The sequence below is a fragment of the Myodes glareolus genome, chromosome 7, assembly GCF_982192425.1.
Source record: "Myodes glareolus chromosome 7, mMyoGla1.1, whole genome shotgun sequence".
NCBI classification, from domain to species: domain Eukaryota; kingdom Metazoa; phylum Chordata; class Mammalia; order Rodentia; family Cricetidae; genus Myodes; species Myodes glareolus.
In genome coordinates this window covers 37539692-37566842 of record NC_142032.1, presented here as the reverse complement: position 1 = coordinate 37566842, position 27151 = coordinate 37539692, and the positions used below count along the sequence as shown (strand labels likewise).

Sequence of the window (27151 nt, the reverse complement as noted above, 5' to 3'; positions counted from 1 at the left end):
AAAAGTAAAAGACTGAGTTTTGACTTGCATGGGATAAAGGCAAGGAATTGTCCACTGTGGTTTTGATAAGGAAAGGTCCTGTCTATGAGACGATTCTCAAAGAGAGCCCTGGGAGGACCAGAGGTTACCAGAACCACTTTTGTCCCTTTAGGTAAGTTTTAAAGAGTTAGTTAAAGGGCCAACTTGGGTGCAGGAGAAAGGAGAAAGTCATGTTAAGGAGAGGACAGACACCCTTGCCAGAAAGCACAGGCAGACGTGGGAGCAGGAACTTCAGGCAACTGTGTGGGAAGTCCTGGGATCCAGGAGCTGTGTGGAGGAGGAAGGCTGTCTCTCACGCTGCTTGCTTTGATTTAATCTTAGAATTAAGTGGTAGTCATTAGAGGTACACACGCAAGCTCATTTCAGAAGTCTCTGTAGTAAGCAGTATGGTAAGTGAGGCCTTGAAGACAAATGATATTTCAAACCAGGTTGGAAGAGTTTTTTTTTTTTAAATGGTAAGAATGAATTGTAATTCTTGATCACAAGCCACCTGGTACTTAATACTATCGTTTTTATTTGCTACCTCCTCCTCCAGTGGACTCAAAATAGAGAACAAGGGAGTGACTTGAAGTAATTCCTAAACATATCCTGACTTTAAATCTTAGAGGAAGGGAAACAAAGAATAAATACATGTTCAGGAAAGTCACACTATCTCTCTCCTCACAGAAGAACCCTGCGGGACAGCTCCTTCAAGACAGCATTTACCGATGCTAAAGGAAATACCTGCTCCTGCAGTGACAGTCCATAGACCTCACTCAGAGGGACAGGCACTGACTCTGAGTAGCTATCTGTCACTCGGGTTTCCGGGATCCTGCATGGCAACACTGAAATCTTTCTTTGTCCTTTAAGTGAGGGAGAAGAATAATTACCTCAAACAACCAACTTGCTTTGCTAGGGCAGCAAGGCTCTTTCTCCATTGTCTTGGTCCACAGCTGCCTGCTTAATCAACCTTAGAGGGCAGTCAGGCCATGGGGACCCCAGTAGGCAACTGGAAGAAGAGCCCCAGTGGTCCTGTCTCACTGCCACAGATCTGAAAATGGGCTCTTGGGTTCCCACTTTGAATCATGTTGACTTATTTTTTGTTAACAAGTGATTTTTATACTGCTACCAGTAGTCTAGAAGTTCAAAAGGGACAAACTAAAAATTAGGAACAAAAGGATTGTGACCACAGCTACCACGTCCATTATAGTTGCCTCTCAAGAGCAGAAGTTGAGGTGTGAGGAGTTTGTTAAAAATCAAAATATAAAACATGTTATGAAAGTGCAGTCGCTAGCTGGGCAGTGATGGTGCACACCTTTAATCTCAGCAGAGGCAGAGGCAGGTGGATCTCTCTGAGTTCAAGGCCAGCCTGGTCTACAAAAGCTATTTCCAGGACAGGCTCCAAAGTTACAGAGAAACCCTGTCTTGAAAACCAAAACCAAACCAAAACAAAACAAAAAAGTGCAATAGTTCCTGTGTGTGTGTGTGTGTGTGTGTGTGTGTGTGTCTGTACATGTATGTCCACATTTCAGTAGGCCTTGTAAAAAAGAAAAAATCCAGCCTACCTATTTAAGAAAACTGAGAAAGGAAATATGGGAGGAAGTGGGAGTATTATTAAATCCTGTTGAATTCAAAGGGTTCGGTAAGGGACATGATGTGACTTTAATGCTAATTACCAATTCTAAAATATACTCAAAGGGAAATTTTCTTGGTTTGAATCCTTTTTACTCAACAATGAGGTGATATTTCTTCTATGAAGTAAAGTTAAAAAATGAGAAAAGTTTCTCAAAGACTGACTCCATATTTAAATGTCGTATGGAGGGCTGTGGGGATGCTTCTGTAAAATAAGTGAAACTTGTTATGTAGGTAGTAAGAAGTTTGGGATTATTTTTAAATTCTACTATGTTTCCCTTTAAAATTTTACCTTTTTAACTTACAGAGGTATTTTTGGAGACAGGGTCTCACTGTATACCACTGCCCGTGCTATACGGACCAGGCTGGCTTCAGACTCAGAGAGATCTGTGCCTGTTTCTGCCTCCTGAGTGCTGGGATTAAATGTGTACAAAAGGGTGTTTTTCCCCTTTTCTTTTCTTTCTTAAGGGCAGAGGAGGAGTAAGAAGACTCAAATTGGTTCTTCCTCTTCCTCTATTTCCTAGAAACAGTAAATATAAAAACAGCTGAATCAATTTAAATTAAATATAACAACATCTATAAATCCATATTCAACAGGATAACAAATCTTATATTTATTTAGATAAAACAATAAAAGAGGGAGGGTTTGAGTATCTCTTATGGTTTCAAATCAGTTTTAAATATGAAGCTTTGGAATGATTTCCTTATACACATGTCAGTATTTCACCTCTGATGAAAGACAATAATCTTCCTGATCATTTCCTGGAACACAATTATACCAAAATAAATATGTCATTTGATTTAAAAACAGAATGGTAACACTCATACAATTAGCAAGTGCGTTAACTAGCTGGGAAACGGTCTTCTCGAATAAAATAAATAACCAAGAAAAAACAAAAAGGAACTAAATTCAAAAGGGAAAAATTAAAAATGGCATTTTAAAAGACAAATTTGATTTTTCATATTAGTCATAGTAAATTCATACTATCTGCCTCAGAGGGTTATCATAAGGGTTAAACAGTGTGGTGTATGTGTGTGTGGGGGGGGTGGGGTGTTTAGTGAAAATGGTGCCTGAGTCCACACTGAATGCTGTATGGAGATATTCCAGATATAAACAATATACAATACTGATGCTCATTTTTATTACTGTCAACAAAAATTTGTTACTAGATGACTCTGGTAAGGCAAAGGGTCTTGAGAGAACTGTCATCTGACAGCCTTATTTCACTGAAGAAAGTATCCAATGTCTCTAAAACCTGGAGCAAGCAGTAGCCATGAGAGAAGGATCAGCGCTCTGGATTCATAGAGGAAGGATGACAACTAGAGCTAAAAAGGAGAAATAAGACTTGCCCTGCACTTCCAGTGAGCTGGACCCAAATCCAGGGGAGGTCACAGAAGGAAAGAACTGCTCAGAAGCAAACGATGACAGCTGTCAGCGCAATGTCCCTCACTGTTCTGTACTGTTGCTAGGTCCTTGCATCCACTGATCCCTGAACCACAGCAGCCTGGCTCTCCAGTCCGCTCATAACCACTGCAACCAGCAGCGAAGCTTCCAGCTTCGGACTCCCAGGCAAGTGTCCTCACCACTCTACCCCTATTTCCTCATTCAAAAAACAAGGGTTAAGATCATCTCAGTACACGGTAAAATTATTACATTGAAAACTAGCCCCTAAAAATGCTGGATACACAGAAAGCACTTCATTACATTTTATATAAAGATTATTTTAATTTTTCAGAAAAAAATACTTAAATGTCAACAAATTGTGTCTTGGTTCTTAGGGGTAGTATGATACAAATGTCTACCAAGTAAGTGGAGTTCAGGTGGAAGCTTGCTTCTTGGGCTGTTCTTCTAGCTAAATAAGATCAACTGTGAAAAATTATAGTTAAAAGTGCCACAATGAGACCAGGTTCTCCATATTCATTGGTGTGACAGGTTATAAGGTTAGATCATGAATAGGTGGGGCACCACTTCCCACTAGTCCTCTGACCATCCCTAACTCAACTGCACTTTCCCAGGAACAACTGTGCCACAGCTCACATTAACTAGTGCCTACTTAGCTGACTCCCAAGCCTAGTCAGTGCAGCTCACCTCTTTGTGCGGGTGCAAATAGAATCCAATGTGGCCGGGCTAGCCCTCTATTCATTCTTAAGCCTCTCCTTTACACATTCTCAGGCCATTAATCATTTAATTCACTTCTGACCCTGCCCTCAAATAGCCTATGCTCCTCATTAACTAGATGAAGGAAGCAGATGCGAAGCTCATTCACTACGGAGCATACATAAGTGTAGTCTTCCTCCACACCTCTGAGCCCCAAACCACTGCAAAAGCAAGCCAACAGCTGCAGTGTCTTTGCCAACATTTTCATTCGGGTTGAAGAAGAAAACCAGGTTTCTAGTTCTGCTTTCCAAGGGCAAGTCTTTTATTTTCTGATACCCACTTAGGATTGTAGTTTACATTGTCTTCCCTGCCTCGTCTTATAGCAACTTCCTCTCTCTAATTGTCTACCAATTTCCCCCCACCCCTCACAAAAAAATACAGGGGGAAAAATTCAGCCTTTCACTAAGTTCAGACTACCTGCTTTCCTACCAACTATCTCGAGTGGTCTCTTGAGGTAGGTAGGCTGTGTAATGGGTTGAATCAATGTGACCCGCTGGAAGGCAATCTGACCCAGGTCCTTCTGGAAGGCATGCACTTTTAAGTATGCTTAAAAATCCCAGCATCCAGCCACCCTCGGGTTTGGTAACCATTTGTGATTTCGTTCATTCACAATATACATTTTAAACACCCACAAGGAAAGAAAATACACTGCAGAAGTTTATTAGATATGACAAAATGGCCCTTTAACTAAGTGCTGTTAATTGCTTTAGGTCAAAGTTAATGAATTGGCGACACTAATATCTTAAAAATGTGTTTTTGGAAGCAAATGTCCATGTGAGCTAAGGAGGAATGGTTAAAGTTGCTATGGTGATGTAAATTACTCATACAAATGCTGAGTCTTAGCTTACTTAAGATTTACCACCTACAGAAAAGCAGCAGTTTAGGAAAATAAAGGCTTTCATACATTGTAGGAAAATGACCTGGCGAAAGGAAGCAGTAAGAGTGAATATCAGGCATTTAAAAAGCAGAAAGTGAGGGCTGGAGAGCTCAAAGGTTAAGAGCACTGGTTGCTCTTCCAGAGGACCCGAGTTCAATTCCCAGCACTCACATGAAAGCTCACAACCGTCTGTAACCCCAGTTATCGCAGATCAGATCTGAGGCTCTATTCTGGTTTCCGTGGGCGCCAGGCATACACAAGGTGCACAGATATACACGCAGGCAAACACCCATATACATATAAATAATTGTTTAAAAGAGGATAGCTAACTAGCAGGGGTGGAACAAAAACAAAACAAACAAACAAAAACAAGGAAGAGGCAAGGGCCAATCCTTCAGAGCCCCGAGCCAGAACCGATGCATTTTGTACACTCATAAAAATAAGAAACAAGCAATATTAAAAGGGTAACGCTGAGCAAATGAACAGACAGCAGACAGGAGCAAGGATGCTGAGTACCACTGGGAGAGAAGCCCAAGAAGGATACAATAGCCTGGATCTTGCTGGCAGCAGAGATTGAAACCGGGAGTTAGATTCCAGGAGATAAAATCAGTAAGACCTGGTGAGTGATTAAAGATAGAGTGAAAGAAATGGAGAGAACTACCAACGCATATTGATGCCCTGCATCTACACGCACATATATACGCAGGGAAATGCAGAGCATCACAGCTTGCAGAGTGCACACCAAACTGTCAGCAGATGTTACCTGCAGGAAGAGATAATGAAGTTTACATAGTAAATGGCAGATTTTTAACTATATACATGTATACATTACTTAAGTATTTTATAATCTATATACACAGTTTTCAGTCAAAGTTCATGTGGAACTAAAAAGTGGAGGAGGGCTGGTTCAAGATGGGTCAGTGGGTAACTTTAGGCTTCTGCTGCCAAGTGGAACCGACACTGTGAAAGGAGAGAATCAGTTCACACAAACTGCTTTCTGACTTCATGTGTGTGTGTATGCAGGTGCACAATGCATGTATACACACACACACACACACACACACACACACACTTAAAAGGCATTTGCTGGAATATCACTGGGGGAGAAAGAGGAACCAACCAATAAACAAGACACGCCAACTTACTGACACCCCTGGTGACTTGAGTTTGACTCTCAGAATACACATGATGAAAGGAATGAACTCTACACATTGTCCTCTGACCGTAGTGTGTGTGCAGCACACATGTACAAACATATACAAACACACCCATTTTAAAAGTGCAAATATGCAAGAATATGTAGTCTATTTAGGGATTACCAAGTAGTCTAGTCTCTGCAGCAGCAGGAGGGAGGTGAGTTCTGAGACGAGAGGACTGGAGCTCCTTTAGGGAACAGCCACACCAGTACAGGTTACTACAGTCAGAAACTATACAGAACTACCTAAATTATAAGAACAGAAACAATATAGGTTTTGAGCATGAAGGTGAAAAAAATCGAGTTTATAATATAGTAAGATTATTCAGGAGACAGTGTGAAGACCAAGCTATAAGGTAGGTGAGACACAGGAAGGCAGGTGACCAGGGGAGCTGGAATAGAACATGAGACACACTTGAGAAGAAACTGACAGAACTTGGTGGTTACGCTGTATTGACAGGAAGAAGTCAGATGTCACATGGCATCCAGTTTAGGAAATGAGGCATCGATGACATCAACCTGCAAGAACACATTAAATGTGGCGGTGAGTCTTGTTTTGAAGTTATTAAAGTTCCTCTATAAGAAGGTCAAGCACCCCACAGGAAACTGGATATATTATAAGTTTAAGCTGAGGAACAATTAGGGTGTCAGCAAAATACACTATTACCCAGAAATGTTACACATACAGACACAAACTTGCCCTTGATGTTATTTCACTGAAACTTGATGCAACTGTCAAGAGTTGACCAGTTCCATTTATTCTCATAGTTGTAAAAATTCCATATAATTCTTAAAATCTGTAGGCAATAACTTTAAAAAGTAGGAATTTTTGTCATGGTCTCTCTCTTAAAGTATTATTTTTTAACCTTTTCCTGTTGATCTGTTATTCATTTCATGTGTCTGCTTGCCTTGTCTATCTAGGATAGATGAAGTATTATAAAGTACAATATAAAAACCACTTACGATTTATCTTAATTGCAAAGGAAAAGCACTCCATAACTGCACCTTTACGAAAACCTAAGTGATGATTTACATTGCGACTCTCCACTGATCTCTGGTACCCCATCGGCCTTCAAGTAACATTTTCACTGTTGCTAATGTAGCTCCAACCATAGAGATGCATCATACTGTCGGAGGTACCTTGGTCTATGTCCTAGCTTGGTGGGGAGTAGGAAGTACCTGTAGCCAAGGAAACAGCTGCTTCCTTCTGAGCAAGGGAAAAGGTGACAGATGGGCAGAGCAGAAAAGCAGCCAAATGCTGCTCTGGCTTCTCATTGGCAAGAATTTTAAGAATCAAGACATGACTGGATAGTAAAGTCTATCAATGATTGAGAGAATATCGTCTGTCTGGGTGTTCTCCCAACACTCAATAGAGCTTCCCAAACTTATATATTTCACAAACGTTAAGCATGACATGGTAGCAAGAGCCTTGCCTTCGCTTTCTACAGTGAGCTAAGACAACAAGGCAGGGTCCCATTGAACTTTGAGGATTATACCCAAGAGAATGTATTTTCTGGTAAAAAATGTTTTCAAAAGAAACTTTTCATTTCTAAAGTTATATTGGTGTGACTTCACTATTAAAATTTCGTTAGAAAATGTCCTTCTTAAATGTTTACTTTTATATACTTAATTTTAAAATATTTGCTGAAAAGTGTTATTATTTCTCTTTTTGGCATTTCCCCTCCCATCTACTTTTGTGCCTAGGGCATTAACTATCCAAGGACTCCTAGGTTAACTAGACAACCAACGGCCTGATATGACTAACATTTTTCTTTAAAGCTGTAAGAAGGTAAGGTCTTCAATAGATGGAAAACAGTAATCACTAAAAACATTAAAAATTAGTGTGCCATGAACTATGAAATTTTAAAACATCAGTTTACTAAACTGAAATTCAACATTTATATTTTCATCAGAACTTAATAATCCCATAAATAAATAGAGCTCTCAATTATTTAAAAAATCAAGGGATAACATATGTATTTAGACATATTAGCAGCGTAAAATGTATGCTTCAACACACTTATTGATAAAAAGTCCGAAAATATTACTACACTGAATTCAAGGGCGTCCGCAGGAACCTGACATAGAAATTCTCTAGAATAACATTTCAGGAACTTCCAAAAAAAGGGGAAAGAGTCAAATAGGAAACAGCCTCAACTTAATCGACAAAGTTCAGTGCTTGCTCTAACTTGATTCTGTCTCTCTCTGTCTCTCTGTCTCTCTGTCTCTCTCTCTCTTTCTCTCTCTCCATTGGGGGAGGGGGGCTGAAGGCGAGTGAATTACTTAGACGAAAGTTCATCTACTGGAATAAAGGGGGAGGCTGCTTGGGCAGGCGACACAGGAGAGTCGGTGGTAGTGCTGACTTTCGCTGGTGAGTTACAGGAAGATCCGGCACTGCTGCTGTTTCCATCCAGGGTATCGGAGGCTATGCACACGCCGGGGTCTGACAGCTGTGCGACGTCAGAAGACAGCATGTTGGTGATGCCCTGGAAAAATCTCTTTGGCTGATAATCAGTTTCCATTTCACATTTTCTTTTCAATGGTCCAAGAACACTTGGTCTGATGCAGTTGATGGGACTCTGGCTTCGCCGGGTAGTAAACCGGGTAGTGGGGCTGGGAATAGGGCTTGGAGGCAATCCGTTGCTACTCACAAAACTTTGCAAGGACGGTGAAAAACACTGCTTCCCAATTCCCCGGGTGGGGGACGGTGCTGGAGACACCGGAATGAAATCGATGCGCTTGGGAGAGGCGGATTTCTCCACGTCGTTGTCACTCAGGCTGAAACTTTCCTCCCAGGAGTGGCTTATCTGCATTGCGGTCTGCACCTCGCGCTCGTGGACCGTCTCCCGGTTGATCAGGTCCATGCCCTCCTCCTGTTTGATCTGGTGCAAGCGGCTGCTGTGCATGCGGACCGGCGAGGCCGGGAGCAGCAGGCCGTGGCGGCTCGGGAACGTTGTGCTGTTCCGTCTGGCGCTGGGCGCCTCGGCCTGGAAAACCGGCGAGGAGTCGCTGAGGCCGTGGATCAGGGGGGCGCTGTTAGATCTCCGAAGGCCCCCACCGCCAGGGCCACCGCCCTCCGCCGGGCTCGCGCCCGTGCCCGCGGGCAGCTCCAGGTCCAGCTCCATCTTCTCCTGAGCCATGTCTCGGCAGGGAGGCGGGGGCGGTGCTCAGTCAGGGCCCTGAGATTCCCATTCCCCGGGCCGAAGGCCGCCGCCTCCGCCGCCGCCGCCTTCGAGAATCTGTCAGCAGGTTCGCGCCTCTGCGCATGCGTGCCCCGTCGCGCAGGCGCCCCGACACGCCCGTCCTCGCGGCGCCAGCTTAACGCGTCACTGCTGCGGCGCGCCGGCGGGGGAAGGGCGAGCGGTGGTTGGTTAGCTTGTCAGTTCATTCCTTCCGCAAATAGTCGCTGGGCGCGGGTTAGCGGGAAGGCCGGTTGTAAAGGCCGCGGCAGTCAGAAGTCTATGTTTGTGAAGCAAGTATGAGCTCAGAAAGACTGAGCCCTTGGCGATGCGGGGCTTTATGATGGAGCATGGGCTAGCCTGGGAGGGCTTCCCGAGAGAAGGGAACACAGTCTTCGAGATCTAAAGGAGGCAACTGCGGCGCTTTGTAAAAGCCGTCCTGGAAGAGGGAAGCCCCTGCTACCCAGCTAGGTGGCAGACGGAAACCAGAAGTGTTAGCCTGGTGGCGGACAAGAGCAAGTTCTGGTCTTTCTTGATAAAAAGGAAAGCTTCTAGGCGTTCTTAAGGAACGGCAGAAGGGTACGGTAGCAGCCGAACTGTTCTTTGGCTGCGGTCTGGAGAGTAAGACATAGGGGTGATTAGAACCTACAGGGAGTAGGCCAGAGAGGACGGTAATTTACATGAAGGCAGAGTCTGGGGTGGGGGGGACGAGGGAGAGAATAAGCACATTTAAGGCTGGGAGAAAGAAGCTTTCTGACTTTCTAAATCGTCATATTTCTGCCACTAATGTTCACTCAGCATGGGGATTAAACGAACGGAAAAAGACACATTTAAAGAATAACAGGTTTTGGCATATGTAATTAACACAGAACTTTGTATCTCATTAAAAGAGGGATTGTATTTGTTCTTTTATTCAGTCAAATCTCCTATCCCAGCATGCCTATTTACTGTGTACCAGGTACTGTGCTTAGGAAATGAGACTTGTGTGAGGGCATTTGGTTTCTCCTGGGTGGGAATGGGGGTGGTGACCAAATGGGGGACTTTTGGCGGGAAGCCTTTGGGGGTAAAAGTAGGATGGTGTGATAAGGTACTACCAATAGAAGAGGTTAAGGGGCAACTAGGTAAAGTTAAGTTGTAAATAACAAGTCTTGTGGACTGCAGGGGGTTGAGTGTTCCAACCAATGTTAAGAGCCAAGACATCCACTGGTGTGGGGAAAAGCGGGGGTGGGGGAGTGGAGGATAGTGAAAGTGTGATGGGGACTGTGGCCTGAGAGGGCAGAGGACTGAGTATATCTTATTCTGTAATGAGAAGCCAATGGAGAGTGTTAGGCAGGGTTACAATAGGCGTGTGCTTTATTTGTACATTATTGTTTGGGATGGAGTCGAGACTATGTTTTTGCTGAGGCTAATCTCAAACTCCTGAGCTCCCGGATGCATCTCAGCCCTCAAGGAAGCAGGCCTCAGGGCAGACAGCATCACACTAAACTTGGTGTATACTTTAAACAGCAGTCCGGCTAGGTAGAAAAGGAGCTGAAAGAGGGCAAGAGGTACACAAAATTAGGAAGTAGAAAGCAGAGCGCGGGACTAGGGTTGTAGCGGAGGTGGTGGGGAGAAGCAGATGGACACGACATGATTTGAGGTTCAAACAGTAAGACTGGCCAGGAGATTAAATTGAGGTGTTCAAAGAAATAAGCAATTTAGATGGTAATATCAAATAGATAGGAAAGGTATGCGATGGAGGTTAAGAGTTCAGTTTTGGGAGGGTTGGGGTGACTTTTAGATACAAATGTGGCCACTTTGAGCGGATAGTAATTTTTTTTCAGCTGAAAGGAAAAAAAAAAAAACAACAAACGGCGGATACAGGGATCAGTGACATTCAGCATTGCTCAGCTCTCCAAGCCTCCTGTCTCCCAATTCATTTCAAATAGGTTTTATTTGAAGTGTCTACTAAATATGGGTCCTGAAGATAAAGACAATGCTAAGTGTTTGGGTTGGTTACAGAACTAATTTGCACGTTGCCATAATCCATTAAATCCTCATAACAGTCTCATGGGTAGGTATTATTGACCCAAATTTTCAGGGGAAACCAGAACCTGCAGAGAACCTGGCCTCTGTGGGTACAAAGACTTAGAATGCTTACTGATGCCTTTACGTGCAATGGAGTTTAGGGACTCAGAAATCATTTGCATATTGGTGGCAGTGTAAAGGAAGTAGTATGAGAGAGAATTTGAAGGACAGGTAGGATCTTAATGGGTGATGTTTTATATAGAAGGAGCAGATGACTACAGCAGAGTGAACTTGACTAATAGATGAAGTAAGTACCTGGAGAAGAATAATGGGGAAAGATGGTGTCAGAATGGAGATGCGAGCGCCTGGCAGAAGTTTCTATATTTAACATGGGAAGTAGTAGGCTGCTGCTCAGATTTTGACAAGAATGACACAATGAGAGCCATGCTGTAGGATCTGCCTGATGTTTCAAAGATGAAGTGATGGCAAATAACGGCAGATGGAATGAACCAATGATTTAAGTGTCTGTTGCTTCCAGTCATTTCAGCATTGCAAAGTCCCGCTTTCTCCTGATTGCAGTTTTATAGATTAAATACTGGTCTATAAGTTATATGTTATAAATTAGTTACTGATGTTGTTAAAAGGGGTCAGTTGTCAAAAAAATAATCTCAAAAGGCCCAATTGCCAATAATATGGAAGAACAAAGCCCTGAACCCATATAAATCAAGGTCCTAATTTGAAAGCTGTTACGCTGCTGCCTGATGAGTCTCACAGGGACTTGGGAGAATTTGAAGATTAATTCTTAAGACAGAGGATGCTCTAAAAGCTGGGAAGAGCGGGAGATGTATTTGGGGGACACCTTTATACTCAGAAGATGAAGAGAGATGAGTGTCAGATATAGACGTCTACAAGGAATGGTCCATTAACTTAAACAACAAAGGGAGAAAAATGTTCATAAAATAGGAGGTAATGAAAGACTCTTAGACATAGGATGTATTTTAAAATATCTGTATCTGTAGAAGATTACTAATTATTGCTAATAAGCCAATCATTGTTTACCCATGTCTGATGTCCAGGTACTAATGTAATTATTAAAGTACAGTGATTTTGATAATCCCACAAAGTAAACCACTTATGCCACACCAGTTAGAGGTCTCTTTTTGTTTTCCTTCCATGCCTTTCCCATAGAGTCCACGTTACCCAATTTTCAGTATAATCATTTTTTAAAATTTGACTTACTGCTTTCTTATTCAGAATCCTTAGATTTTTGTGCATTCTTTTGAAAAAGGCTAAGGTCATCCCAATGGCCATGGCTTTCCTGATGAGTCTCTGTCCTCCTGCTGACCTCTTCTCTAAACTTCCAACCCCAGAGGCCTCCTTGCCCTGAAGCCCTTCTAGACACTGCCCTAATCCTCATAGATGACTTCCTCTGGTGGTCAGCCACACTGCTAAGTTCCTTCCCACAATGAAATGACACTGGTTGTTCTCTCTGACATTACCTTAAGAATAAAAAAGCAGTTTCCTATATTCTGACTGCATTTCCAAGCCTCTTATCCAGTATTTATATCCTCTGGGAGAATCACATGTCTCTCTGTCCCTACTTCCATTCCACTCTAATCTCTATTCCTACGTCAGTGCTTTCTTGCCTCTTCTCCACCTAGAAATTTAAGTTCCTTATGAGCAAAACCAATTTTGCTCTGGGCCATATGCCCAGTATCAACAGCATGGCCTGCCACAGACTATTCAGTGTTTCTGGAGCCATTGTGTGAATGAATTATAGTGAATGAACGAAATAATATAAGTCTGTCCAAAAGGGAAGTGAAGACTGTTATTTGGAAAGCTAGCCTAACAGGCTTTTCTAGATTGATCCTAGGCACCTCTTCCTGTGAGTTCTTTCTAATGCCAGGAATATTATTCTTGGTTATATTGCCCTCCAGCCCACACAGGTAAGTGACTTGAATGAACCATTATGTAACCCAATAAACCAGAGCCCTGTGGTTCCATCTCTTTTCAACCTTCTGCTGGCACATGCTTGACAGAACTAAAATGCTCAGTGCTGAAGATTCTAAACGGAGTTTAATATATTGAGTTACTGCTTCCTCTCAAAGCAATCACGAACAAATTAGAGAAAATCGAAGTCATAAAATACAATTCAAACTGTTACAAATGAATTGTGTGAGAGGCAGCATCTAAAGGACCAAGCCCTAGTTGAACAGCCTTCTGGTTTCACTCTATAAATTAAATATTATATGTGTACAGTTGAAATTCATGTTCAATTCTACACCATAAAACTAGATATCTCTTCAGGTATTGTGATTAATACTTGATTTTAAAAACTAATGTTTTTTTTCATTTCTGTGATATTTTTCATTTTTCACTGGTAAGAAGCCTTTGAGCATATGGCAAGGCAAATTTCTACCTCTCAATCTATACCAAATAAATGGGAAATGTAAACACATGTATGTTTATGAATATAATCTGGAATGAGTAGCAAATGTCTCAACTTCCAACATTGGTTGGCATCATTAATCTAAAGGAAAAGAAAATTGTACTCTGAAAACACAGTTACTTAGGAATGTTCACTGGTACATCAATTTAGGAAAAAATGTCAGCATAAAAAAATATATGCACTAATTTTGGATATACCCAAGAGAGATGAGTGCTGAGTTCTAATAAAAGACAGAAGAATATTCCTGATTTACTATTTGTAATAATCCCAAGTCAAAATCCACCCAGATACCCACAAAGGAACAAATACATAGACAATGGCATTTTTCACTCAAAAAGATGTTTGGATCACAGCATAATCCTGGATAGAAGATTTCAAACACAGTATGTACTCTATGGTCATATTTTGTTTTATTTTGAAACAGGGTCTTTCTAGGTCTCTCTATGTAGTCTTAGCTGGCCTGGAGCTCACTATGTAGACCATGCTAGCCACAAATTCAGAGATCTGACAGACTTCCCCTGCCTTTCAAAGTGGTGTAGGACAATTGTCTATATTCTGTCAATTATATTTTAAATAAACACCGATTGGCCAGTAGCCAGGCAGGAAGTATAGGCGGGACAGCCAGACAGGAAGTATAGGCGGGTCAAAATAAACAGGAGAATTCTGGGAAGGAGGAAGCCAATTCCTCCACAGTCCTGCCCAGATACGGAAGAAGGAAGATGTGACCTGCCTGCCAAAAAAGGTGCCGAGCCATGTGGCTAACATAGATAAGAATAATGGGTTAATATACGTTATAAGAGTTAATAAGAAGTCCGAGCTAATGGGCCGATCAGTTTATAACTTATGTAGACCTCTGTGTGATTTTCCTTGGGGCAAACAGCTGTGGGACCTGGTAGGAGGGCAGAAACCCCAACAAGTAGGTCCTCATGTTATAGCAAAGCGCCAGGATTAAAGACCTATATTCTCTCCTGCCTGCCAATAGCCTGAATAACCATTCTGAGACTTAATTGTAAACTGTTTGGTCTATTACCTCAAGCTTATTAACTAGCTCTTACAACTTAAATTAATCCACTTCTATTTTATATTTTACCATGAAGCTTGTGGCTTGTTACCTCACATCTTGCTTCCCTGGTGGCTGCTGACATCACTCTGCCTCTACCTTCTTTTCCTGTCTTTCTGCTTGAATCCCTCCCCCCGCTCTATTCTGCCTGGCTATTGACCAAATAAGATTCTTTATTAACCAATGTTAATAAAACATATTCACAACATACAGACGCTTATCCCATATTAGCCTATGCCACCATGTCCACTCTGGTTCTATTCCTTTGGTGTTCAAAATAACTCAAACTAGTCAAAATAGTGGCTATACTGACCAGGGAGAACACAGAAGATGCCCCACACTGATTTGTGTGCTAGAGACAAGGTGTGCCTGTGTGTAGTAAATATGTATCAAATACAAATACTTGAAATGTATGTGGTTCACTACGTATAGCATTGGATCTCAAAATGCCCACAAGGACCTGGAATGTAAATAGAGGAGGAAAGAACAAGAGTAGGAACACACTTCACTAGGAAGGAAGATCTTTAGTGCAAACATTAACCTCAGTTCTAACTCTAAACTGGAATGTTAAGTTTCCATCCGGTGACACCGTGGGTGAAAGATCGGCTTTCAGTCCTTGAGAGTAGGTAGAAAGCAAACAGGAACACCCTGAAGCTACATTTGCCCAAGGCCTCAAGCACCCAGACTCCAGTGGCCTCACAAAGCACTGAAAATTTCCTGGGACCATTTAAACACCACCAAAAGAGCTCTGAGTGGGCCTTGGCCCTACTACCATAGTGCTTCAAGGCTGGCTACCTCTGAGAAAGCAGAAAGGAAAGACGTCCCGCTCACTATCTTTACTGTCTCCATGCCAAGCTTCGTGTACTGTGTTCAACCCTGGTTGGCTTTGTTGTCTTGGTAGTACCTCCACAATACAAATTCAAGATGGAACAATTTAATTGGTATCTAAAGAGCTCATTGGGGACTGTTGAAGCACAGGTGGGCAATGGACCTAGGTGTAGTGTCACAAGTCCAGCTACCCAAATCTTACAGTTAAAGAGAATTTAAATTAGTCTCACAAATTTACCAGTCATTCCAACTCTACATTATTGAGAGGTCTATGGTGTGTACCGTCAAGGGGCTCTTATCTCCCCAACTATAAAGGTAGAAGAGACAGTAAGAAATTTATCAAGGTGATGAAGATCTTCAGATCCTTCCCAGCTTTCATTTTAAATACTTTTAATAAGCTTTTAGAAGCTATCATACCATTGCACGGAGCCATATTCATTTAGAAAAAGTTGAAGGTTAGAAAGTGGGGAGGTTAACACTTCAGCCAGCTTCATGTAAACAGATGTGGATGCTAGTTACATTCTAATTTGTTCTCAAGGCATAATATCAGAAAAGAAATTAAGTTATAAGTTTAAATATATTTCTAATCCATACTCTTTGTTCCTTTATATCTTTTAGATAAAATAGAAAATAGGCTTGGAATGTCTTGTTCTCACATATTTCAACATTATAAGCATCCATCTTTGGTATAACCTTCTCTCTTCCTGTGTACTATCTTTCCCTTGTAAGATTCAGTGCGTTTGTCAAGAAGGAGGAAAACACATGATCACTTTCAAACCATGTATAATGTAAAAAGAACTGATAGATTTTACATAACATATAAAGTTAATAAAATAAACATGTTCAAAAGTCTTAGAATCTGTTTGCATGTATATAGTTGGCCCTTCGAGATCATGCGTGTTCAGTGAGGTGGGGAAACCTTTGAAGGAGGAGTCAAATGAAGGAGGTTTTGTGCCACTAGCGATTATACCCTTGAAGAAGCTGTGAAACATCAATCTCTTGTTCCATGAGCAGGAGTCTTCTACCATGTGCTCCCACTATAATGCACTGCCTCCAAATATAAGGCCAAAGGACTGTGGACTGGAGCCTTCAAAACTATAAGCCCCAATGAGCTTATCCTCTTTTTAAGTGGATTGCCTTGAGTCTTTTGTTAGAGTAATGAAACATTGATTAACATGTGTATATTTAGAAATTTTCTATACGATCTCTATAAATTAGCACTCAACAGGGCTATAATCAAAGAAGAGACCAAGCCTGAAATCAGATTATTATACTTTCAGCACTGTGGCCTTGCATCAACCATGAAACTTCTTTAGGCTTTACTTTCCTTATCTGTGAAATGGAGACACATTACACAGACTTTGTTGTAAGGGTCAAATAATAGGGTGTCATCAATAGGTGTGCAGACAGCAAAGGCCCCACACAAACAGGTTTCCTTCGTTAACATGCTTTGTGCTTTGATCACAGGCTGATCCCGCTCTAGACTTGGGATTCCTCTGTTTTCTCACTCCCAGGCTGATCCATGGAAGGAGAGTCTCACCTCATCTTCTTCCCTCAGAGTATAGCAATTGTAAAGGCAGGGCTCTTCTGTGACTTGGTAGGTTTGAATCAAAGAGCTCTTACCAGGCAGAGGGTTCCTGAAACAAAGCATGGGCCAAAGCATGTGTTTATGGTTCCTGCTCTGAGTCCGTGTGTCGGAGGAAAGATGGGGTGACACAGTACTGAGGCTGTCCATCACTGGGAATGTGGCTGGATCATGGATACTGTTCTCCACAGCCAACCATTTGCTAATCCCTGCAGCAATGCAACCTTCCCTGGTTGTGCCGAACGTTTCAATGGGACTAATCCTAGAGGCTTATTCTTATTTATTCATTTAAAACCCTGCTTTGAATTACTACAGACAGGTCACTGTCCTTCTCAGCACACAAAACATTGCACAGGGGCACACACATTTCACTCTGCCTGACAAACAAGTTGAACTCAGTCCTTAATATACATATGGAGTTAAGAGGAAGAAACAGGAAACCCCAGTGTTAACAGCCAATGTTACTTGATGCATGTCTTTGCCTTTAAGTAGCTGAAACCAATAGATTCCAAGGAAAAGGAAAATGTTCCAAAGGATTTTGAAGCTAACACCCTAAAGCTTCCTAAGCAACACGTTTTAGGAATTCTTTTGGCTGAGAGGATGACACAGCCATGAGTTTCCTAGCTTTCAAGACACTTGAAAATAGTAAGGTTTTATTACAGAGAAAGGAGAGCTTGTGGTTTGTGGTCACCTTTGTACACAGCTGTATTCTGAGCTAAGCAGAACACCAAATGCAATATAAAGCAGGAAGGGCTAGACGCTCTGAAGCCCGTCCCATGCAAACTGTTAAACTGAATGCAACTGAAATTTAGTAGGCATGGCTTTTAAACCCATAGCTCAACTTGTTAGCTGGAAATGGAGTTTTATGACCCACAGAGTTCAGTCACCTAAATTCCCCACGTATTAGGAAGCAATGAGGAGTTTTCTTCTTCACTCTCCTGTCAATTCGCTCTATAAGTTACATTTTATTTTGTGTTCAGGTGCATGTGCAGCATGCAGAAGTGGAAGTCAGAGCCACCTTGCAGGGGTTGCTGCTCTCCTTCCACCCTGTGGGTTATCGAAGTCAAGCTTAGGCTTTTAGGCTTGGCGGCAGGTACCTTCCTCCTCAGAGTCATCTCACTGGCCCGCACTCTGCTTGTGAAAATGTCTGCCCCCAAAGTGAAGCCGCTTTTCACCACACAGTGCCCCTGTCCCTGTGAATGTAGAACGGCAACTTACACCTAGAGAGGGCATCTGTCCCAGGTATCTTTGAAATAATCTGGGAACATTCCTCAATCCCTTGCTAATAATTGCCAGGATCATTATCTTCTTGTACAGACGTGGGAAATAAGACTCAGCGAGCTTCACTAAGCTACCTTAGACGAGTAAGTAGCTAAGCATTGAACACTCAGGCAGGGTGTTAATCATCATTTGCTATTGACCTCATAAATACCAAGATTCTTCAAGCTTGCTATTTTCCTGTGTCTCAAAAGTTTTAAAAAAATATTAGCAGACTTGATGTGTTCAATTGTAGGCCAAAGATGGATGCCCCAACATTTCAGAGGAACCCTGGTGACTGTTCAGGCAGCCAGCTATTTCTGTAATTGCTATAGTTTTGAAAGTTTTGCACTCCTCATTCTTGTTTACTTAGGTAATATTATATCCTCAGGTCTCTGATAGAGCTGAAGATAAAATAGTGTGAAATATTCTTTTATATATGTGTGAATATATGTCACTGTGATTGGTTTAATAAAGAAGCTGACTGTCCAATAGCAGCACAGGAGAAAGTTAGGTGGGAGACCAGATTAAGGACACTGGAAAGAAGAAGAGCAGAGTCAGAGGGTCACCTGCCAGACACAGAGAGGAAGCAAGAGGTCCAAGATAAAAGAGAGGTAACTCCATGTTATACCATGCAGAATATAGATAATAGAAATGGTTTAATATAAGTAGTAAGAGCTAGCTATTAATAAGCCTGAGCTATCTATCAGTCAAGCAACTATAATTAATGAGTTTCCATGTGGTTATCTGGTAGTTACTGCTGAGACACAGAGAAACTCCACCTACAAAAGGTGCCCCAACATCCAGCAGCATAGATTCACATACAACCTTAAAAATAAGGGGAGGCAGGTTCCAAACACATGAAAATGGAATCAAACGCAGCTTCTTGGTAACCACCTTTACCTGGGTAAGCTTGATACCACTAACAGAGGTGCGGCTCCTTTAAAAGGTAGCTTTCTGGGCTTGGTGCTAGCTGCTACTCAGCATAGCTCTTTTAAGAGGCCCTGCTAAGAAACACTTAAATGGAGTTTATGAGCAACAGGCAGCATGCTACTTGGTGGCACCATGGATCCATCTTCTCAGAACTAGGGCAGTAAATGTGTCCCTTGCCAATATCTCCACCATGAAGCTAAGCTCTCAGGGAACAAAGGGGATAAGGAGTCAGACACCAATGGCATGCACTAAGCTGAACCATGCCAGTGACTAATACAGCAGTTGAAGATTCATCTCATGCAATAAAAAAAAATACAGATACTCAGCAAAGGCAGATCCAGATGGGAAAAAAAAACTCTAAATGGGTTACAGTCTGATTAAAAATACACAAAGGCTTGGGAGAGAAAAGAAAAGGGGTATAGACAGTCATAAAAGTAGTTTTAAAATAATAGTAAAGTCCTTAAAAGGGAGTAAAGTAATATAAAAAATTATGTAAATATGCACAGAGACTCTGAATTCTATACGTTATTGTATTGTCTTTGACTTTTTTTTGGCTGCTAAGAGACACTGGATTATGAAAGCTGCTAGATTAACTCAACCTATACATTTTAAAAAATACCTTGACTTCAAACTGGAAGTCAAAAAATGTGTTGCTTTGGGGGATAGGTTATGCTTTTATTTCCAGAGGAAGTGAGATGCTGTGGATTCATTCAGATTAAAGATGATCAGGTTGATCAATGCAGACCCCATGAGAATCCTGACTACAGATATATAGAAATAAACCTTAAAAACTACAAAACACATACTGTATATTTTACCTGCTCAAACATAAAGCAAAAAAATTACCTTTAACTGACTTGTGCACATTATATATCCCATACTTGTAATGTATGTTACCTTTAAAGGTTTATGTATTTTCAGAACAAGGGGATCAAACACCAATGAAAACAGAGGGCCCAGGTAATGCACCCTCTCAGAAAGCCTTTGTTATAGTTCCCTCAGAATTCTGAATACAAAACAGATTCAAGGCTGCTGACTGAGATGATCCAGCCCCTAAAATACTCCAGCCAAAACTTAGCAATTATCCTGATTTTAGCAAGGTTTCCCTAAAGATACCAACACCCCACACACACACAACAGGAAGTAGTCTAGAGAACAATGCTCACATTTCCAAAAAATGGATTATGGGTGCTTGTTATCATTTAATGGGGGTTGGTTACAAGTAGTCAGGAAAAAAATCTAAACAAAGGAGTTAAAGTCCAAGATCTCTTTCTAAAGGAAAAAAGGAGAACATGATATTCAAATTATAGGAGAAAAAGGATAGATTATTGAATCTACTTTAAAAACAGCTATTAATATCAAAATATTTTACATTGGTATGGTTTTTGGCTATTGATACAAGTTTAAAGTTAATTTTGTTATACTGTATATATTTTTCTACTCTTGTTTAGGGTATCATGTTTATGAATTAAAAGTGTAATGTCTAATTAAGAAATACAGATTAATATTTAGTCACCTATAATCGTCAAACTTATAGTCATATTAGGTATATTTTCAAGTTCATAAATAGATATATTTAGATAGATAGATGATAGTCAAACACTTCAAAGACCTACAGAATATGGCATTTAAATTGTTTTAATAACATAAGGCTTTTTTGGAGAGCAAGACACATCTGTTGCTGGCAGCAACAATTTACTTCAAAGAAGATTATGGCCATTAAAGAGCTTCCATATGGAATTTACTTTCTTTATGGCAAAAGCTAGCCATTTGGGCAAAGAAACTACCTTTGCCTCAATTGTTGACAGTATACTGTCCAAAATGGATCAGAAGGATGCAAAAGAGAACAACTGCCAAACTTTGCCAAGACAAGGTACGAAAGTCCTTCAAATTTCCCTGCTTCTCAAAAATATCTGTCAGATATTCAAGCCCTATAGGCTAAAGTTGGATACTCCAAATTATGGAAGAACTTTGGGTGACCGTCCAGGCAGCCAGATGTCCCTGTTGTTAGGTAACATTTCACCCTTCTCGGGTCTTTGATGGACTTAAAGGCTAGATTATGAGGCTTAAAGTTTCCCTTAGCTACGATAAAAAGGTAAATGAGATATAAAACTTTAGACTCGCAAAAATAAAATAAATAGTATTTTCTCTAAATTTGCCAAATACAAACGAACTGGATATTGTAACTGTAACTCTTACTTAATAACTATTTTTGTTGTATTTGATTTTACTATGTTAAAGTTAAAACCTTCCTTTTTACCTAGACAAAAAGGAGGAAATGTGGACTATTCCTTTATACTGTGTGAATGTATGTCACTGTAAGTGGTTTAATAAAAAAGCTGATTGTCCAATAGCAGCACAGGACAATGTTAGGCGGGAGAACCAGATTAAGGACACTGAAAAAAAGGGCAGCGTCACTAGCCAGACACAAAGAAGAAACAGGAAGTTCAAGATGAAAGAGAGGTAACACCATATGGCAGAATGTAGTTTAATAGAAATTGGTTAATTTAAGTTGTAAGAGCTAGTTAGTAATAAGTGTGAGCTACTGGATGAGCATTTATAATTAATATTAAGTCTCTATGGATTTATTTTGGAGCCAGAGGTCCTGACAAAAACTCTGACTACAAGATAGTTATAGTTATAGTCTTCCTTGTTACCAAATTCAGAAAAGAAACACAAAAGAGGTAAAATGTAATTGGAGAGGCTTTATGTTGATATTCTTGCCTCATATTGGGCACCATTTGTAAGTGGAGAATATTCTTTCTTTACCAGCCACTCAGACCTGAATAATCACACAGAAACTGTATTAATTACAACACTGTTTAGCTGATGGCTCAGGCATATTTCTAAATAGCTCTTAGATCTTAAATTAACCCATTTCTATTATATTTTACTACAAGGCTTGTGATTTGTTACCTCCTGCTTCTTGGGTGGCTACATGACATCTACCTAACTCTGCCTTCTCCCTGTATTCAGATTAGTTTTCCCACCTACCTATATTTTACCTTGCCATAGGCCAAAACAACTTCTTTGTTAATCAATGGTAATAAAACATATTCATAACATACAGAGGGGAATGCCACATCAGTAAAATGTAGGAGGTTGAGAGACATTAAGTTGTTTATCTAAGAAGATGCTTTAAGATGCAAAATGGTATTTTTTTAGAATAATAATTCAAGCTATGATAAAAAGTAGTTAAGGTATAAAACTTTGGACTCAAGAAGATAAGACAGATAATACAGTATTTTCTCTGAATTTGTCAAATACAAATGGACTGGAAATTGTGAATGTAATTCTTACCTGATAATTGTTCTTATTGTACTTAGTTTTACTACATTAGAGTTAAAACCTTTCCCTTTTATTTAGACAAAAAGGGGGAAATGTAGATATTTGTATGCTGTGAAGAGGTATTGCTCTGAGGTATTACCATGATTGGTGTAATAAAAAGCTGAATGACCAATAGCTAGGCAGTAGGTGTGGGTGGGACTTCCAAGCAGAGACAGAGGAAGTAGAAGATGAATCAAGCTCATGAGATGCCATGGAGCCACAGAATGAGTCAGATATACAGAATGGGAGAGAGGCAAAAGCCATGTGATAGAATATAAACTAATATAAATATGAGTTAAGTTATAAGAGTTAGTGGGACAAGTGTAAGCTTAGGCCAAGCTTTCATAATTAAGTGTCAAGGTCATTATTTGTGAACTGGTGACTCAAAGAAAAATTCGACAATATCCAACCACCCACCCTTCTCATCAGAAAAAGATAGGGAGTTCATCTAATTGTATGAGTCAAGAGATATTATTGAGGTCACAAAATTATGTAATTAATATTCCCTATTCATCCCAAAGTAGTCATAAAGACTCCTGCAAAGGAATAGAAACTAGAAGACCGCTACCAAAATGCTTGTCAGCAAGTAAACTAGTGTTGAAAGGCAGCAAATGATTTCTTTAAAGTCAAAAGGGCATCCATGGCAGAGTGAGGCTGTTTTCTATCCCTCGGGATTGCTCCTTGTTGTTCCTTCAATTCTTCTCTCACTTTAAGCACACACTCCTTCAGTGTTTGCTAAGGTCAGTACGCTGACAGCAGTCAAATCTGTATCCTTAGAGAAGGCTGACCTATCTCTAGACCATATCACATCTCCCAGACATTCCTATCGTGTGCTCCACAGCGTTTTCAGGCTGATCTTGACAATGAATGGACTCATATCTTCCTACCCCAAAACTACTTTTCCTCCTGAAATCAAATTGCGTAAGAGTCTCTCCAGACAACTAAGACAAAACCCTACCTTTTGCTTCTCCCTCATTCTCAGCTTGACTCCCACAGGTCAGATCTCAGCAAAGTGCGAGAAGACTGCCTGTCTGCACACAATGTCACTGAGGAAGGAGGCTGGCTACCATGAGGGTGGAGACTTTGCCAACCTCACAGCAGTCCTGGACACCAGATGTAATAGTGAGACTTTTTTTTAAGAGTGAGCAAAAGGAAAGGTCCCTGTGAGTTCAATCAGAAGTAAGAAAGGCTTTTGATCACTTTTCGTGGAGAGGCAAAAATAGAGGTTTTCTGTGTACACCCCATGAGTGCTGCTTGTCACATGCAAAGGACAGAGGTCTCTTGTCAAATGTGACAGAAATGCTGAAGGAATGGGGCTGTCTTTTTGGTTTGGGTAGGGGCTGGAGACTGGGGGGCACCTGATGTCTGTAAGGAAAGACGCCACTTGATGCCAGAGAGGATGCCACAGGGTAGGGGTAGAGGTGGAGATTTGACTGAACAGTGAAATGGGTTACCTTTGAGGCACTTTACCAAATCCAAATTGAGAACCCCCTCCCCTTTTAATTCCACCAGGGTCCCAGGTAGGCTCCTCTTCCCATTTTCTTGTGGAACCATGGGGAAACAAGCGACACAGAATCATGTGGCGTGAGACCAGGGCCAGGGTTCCCTCCAGCTTGTTCTTGCCTGAGAGGTGACTGCGGTAGCAGAGATATGGATGAGACAAAGTTGAGGTCACTGCAACAAAGTGACCTAGAATGGATGGAGATGAAATTGAGGGCACAAGTAACCGGTTATAAATATTTATTCGAAGCCTACTAAGTAGCCTTTGGTTTTACATTCTCCAAATCTGGAAGGATTTATTTCTCCTCTCTTTCTTGAACTGTAACTCACAATGCTATCAGAGTGTTGATTCTGTTTCATCCATTTCCTTATTGACAGCATAAATATGTCTCCCTTTCTTTGGCAAAAGTGAAGGGAAAATGCAATTAGTGCCACCCCTCCTGCATCACCTTCTAGACCTGGCCACAAGCTAGAAAGGGGGCACAGCAGATGCGGCAGTAAAAGCTGCCCCGACTCTTCATACTTAAATTGCTTTTTAGAAAATGTAAAATCTAGAGGCTCAATTAATCTTAACGATGCATCAAAGAACAGAAGATTTCCCCAGGCTAAAAATCTCTGCACATGAAGAATTCAGAAGAACAAACACCCTGAGGATGATGAAGAAAAGGACTAGTTTCCCGCAGAGGTCATTAGCATCTTCGTTTTCTTTTTTTAAAATGAGACAGACAGGAGCTGACCATTTAGCTTAAGCTGGCCTCAGTTGTGAATCTGTGATCTTTCTGCCTTCCCCATGCTAGGATTACAGGAGTGCACCTCCACACCTGAAATCTCATTTTAAGTGTAAAGAAACATTTCAATTCAAAACCACGAACGCCAAATGCTTCGCAATTTGCAGATAGTTTCCATATATTTTAATTCAAGTATCCAAAATGACAAATTCTATTTATTTTTATTTTACAGAATTTTAAATTTCGACATGCACGTGTGTGCATGCATGCAGGTCCATGTGCATGTGCGTGCATGAGTGGAAGTCAGAGGAAGGACATTGGGTGTCCAGTACTATCACTCTCTTACCCCACAAAGGCAGTCTCTCACTGAATGTGGAGCTGTCCCCCTCCCGACTCCCAGCTACTTGGCCAGCCAGCAGCCCCAGGGATCCACATCCTCCAGTCTCTTCCTGCCCCCCTCCAACCCCTACTCCCAGTGCTGCGGTTACTGGTGTATGCAGTGATGTCAGGGTACTGGGGAACTGAACTCAGGTCCTCAAGCTTGGGCAGCAGAAGCTCTTATCCATGGAGTCATTTCCCAAACTCCTTATTACCAAATTTTAGTGTATTTAGGAGTACATATCAGGTTATTTTCTATTTATTTTTTAAAGTTAATTTTACTGACAAAATTTATAAGCAGAAAACAAAATCTTCCTAAGAATACAGTTTGCTGGGGTTTGTCAAGCATGAAGTCCTGTGACTATGGCCGTAATCAGTTACTGAATTTTAGCTAAGTGCTCTACTCCCCTTTTAAGATGATCATACGGATTTTTCTATTTTAGTCAACTTAATATGCAGAAAGCCTTCTCTGCTATCAAGCCAAGCTTCCACTCTTGGGATGGAATCCACTTTGTCAGAATATTTATGTAGTGCCTAGACTCTGTTCGATGACACATTGTTGAAAGTCTTTCCATCTATACTCAGAAAAAAGACTGATCAGCAGTGCACATGTCCACACTTGCCCACCTTGTTAATTTCTAGTATTAGGATCATTTTGCCACATTAACAACCCTTGAAAGTCTTTTTCAGTATGGTCAAAAAAGGTGAAAGGAAATTACATGCCTGGTGCTATAAATCTGGCTAAGAACCCATGATTAGGGACTCATAGGCCCAACAAGAAGGAAACTACTAATTTTTTTTTTCTAAGTGGACGCAGTATTAAACTGACCTATTGATTCAGATCTTTGTACCCATAGATTAGTTCAGCTCCAGTGCTCATCAAGGAAGGGTGTGTGTGTGTGTGTGTGTGTAGACACTAGTTAACTCAGAAGTTCACAACTGGTCAAAGGGCAGAGAGAATAAGTGTCTGTGGAGTGCTCAATCACAAGTAGAACATCTATATCACATACCTATCTCCCAAGGTTCAGGAACCATTGAGGAGGGGGCAGAATGTGTATCAGAGACAGAGGTAACAGGGGTGAGGGGGGACCGGAGTCAAACAGTGTCTTCTGGCGATGACAGGACCACTGTACCCAAGCACTCACACCAGCCGTGGCTGCCTGCACAGGACATGTATAAAACCCATCAACATTCCCACGTGGAACAGGGAGCGGCTCAGAGACTCTGTCCCTCACTGAGGAGCTATTGACAATGGATGGCTTCTGAGAAATGAGTAGCTGTGTTTTTTTTTTTAAGGGCGTAGTCCTGGTAAATCAACTAAGCTCTGGTGGATGGCTCCACACCTGTGAGTTTACAGGTAGCGGAAATTGGACTAGGTGTGCCATTTAAGAAAGGGGGATGCAGAGAATGGACCTGGAAGTAGCTAGAGGCTAGAGTGGGTGATGAAGATGATCAAAACATAGTGGATGTATGCATGAAGGTCTCAAAATTATCTATAAAGCATTATATTTGAAAAGGTGAAACAGTCATATGACCATTCACTGATATTTGGGGGAAGGTTCTAGAGTTTATTCCCTGTGTCTCAAAGACCTCTTCTATAAGCAATGACACTGCTCTCCTTAATGTCAGCATCGGGGCACTTATTAAACCATTTAGGTCTTTCCTTTTGAGTTCAAAGGTTATCTCTTGATAACTGTTTCATTTCCTTCATGGCCACTGATTAGTCACTTCTTTCTTTTGGAAGGCACTTTGATAAAGTAAATGGTTCTAAACATACCGACCACTAGGTGTTTCTAAACACACCGACCACTAGGTGTTTCTAAACACACCGACCACTAGGTGTTTCTAGACACAATGACCACTAGGTACCCCACAGTGGTTTACAAGGTAGTTCACAGTATCTTTGGCGACTTCTCTTCTTCCTGAAGTCCGGGTACCTGGGCCTTGTGCATGCTGGGCATACTCACTGAGCTACATCCCTACCCTACTTCTCCTTTGATTAAAAATGAATCGTGTAGGACAGTATATAAAGTAATGGGT

At 41.2% G+C, this 27151-nt stretch overlaps 2 protein-coding genes across 2 annotated transcripts in view; both read right to left on the bottom strand.

Annotated features, from left to right (window-relative positions):
* Pip5k1b (phosphatidylinositol-4-phosphate 5-kinase type 1 beta) overlaps window positions 1-27151 on the bottom strand; it is a 256047-nt gene that overhangs the window by 170873 nt on the left and 58023 nt on the right. The window lies entirely within an intron of this gene.
* Window positions 4453-9125, bottom strand: Pabir1 (PP2A Aalpha (PPP2R1A) and B55A (PPP2R2A) interacting phosphatase regulator 1). Its single transcript, XM_048438731.3, has one exon. The coding sequence runs from the start codon at window positions 9018-9020 to the stop codon at window positions 8160-8162; it is 861 nt and encodes a 286-aa protein (XP_048294688.1). The 5' UTR covers window positions 9021-9125; the 3' UTR covers window positions 4453-8159.

Bases quoted from the DNA above. Each gene is read 5' to 3' on its own strand.
- Pabir1 (XM_048438731.3), bottom strand. From the start codon at position 9,020: ATGGCTCAGGAGAAGATGGAGCTGGACCTGGAGCTGCCCGCGGGCACG.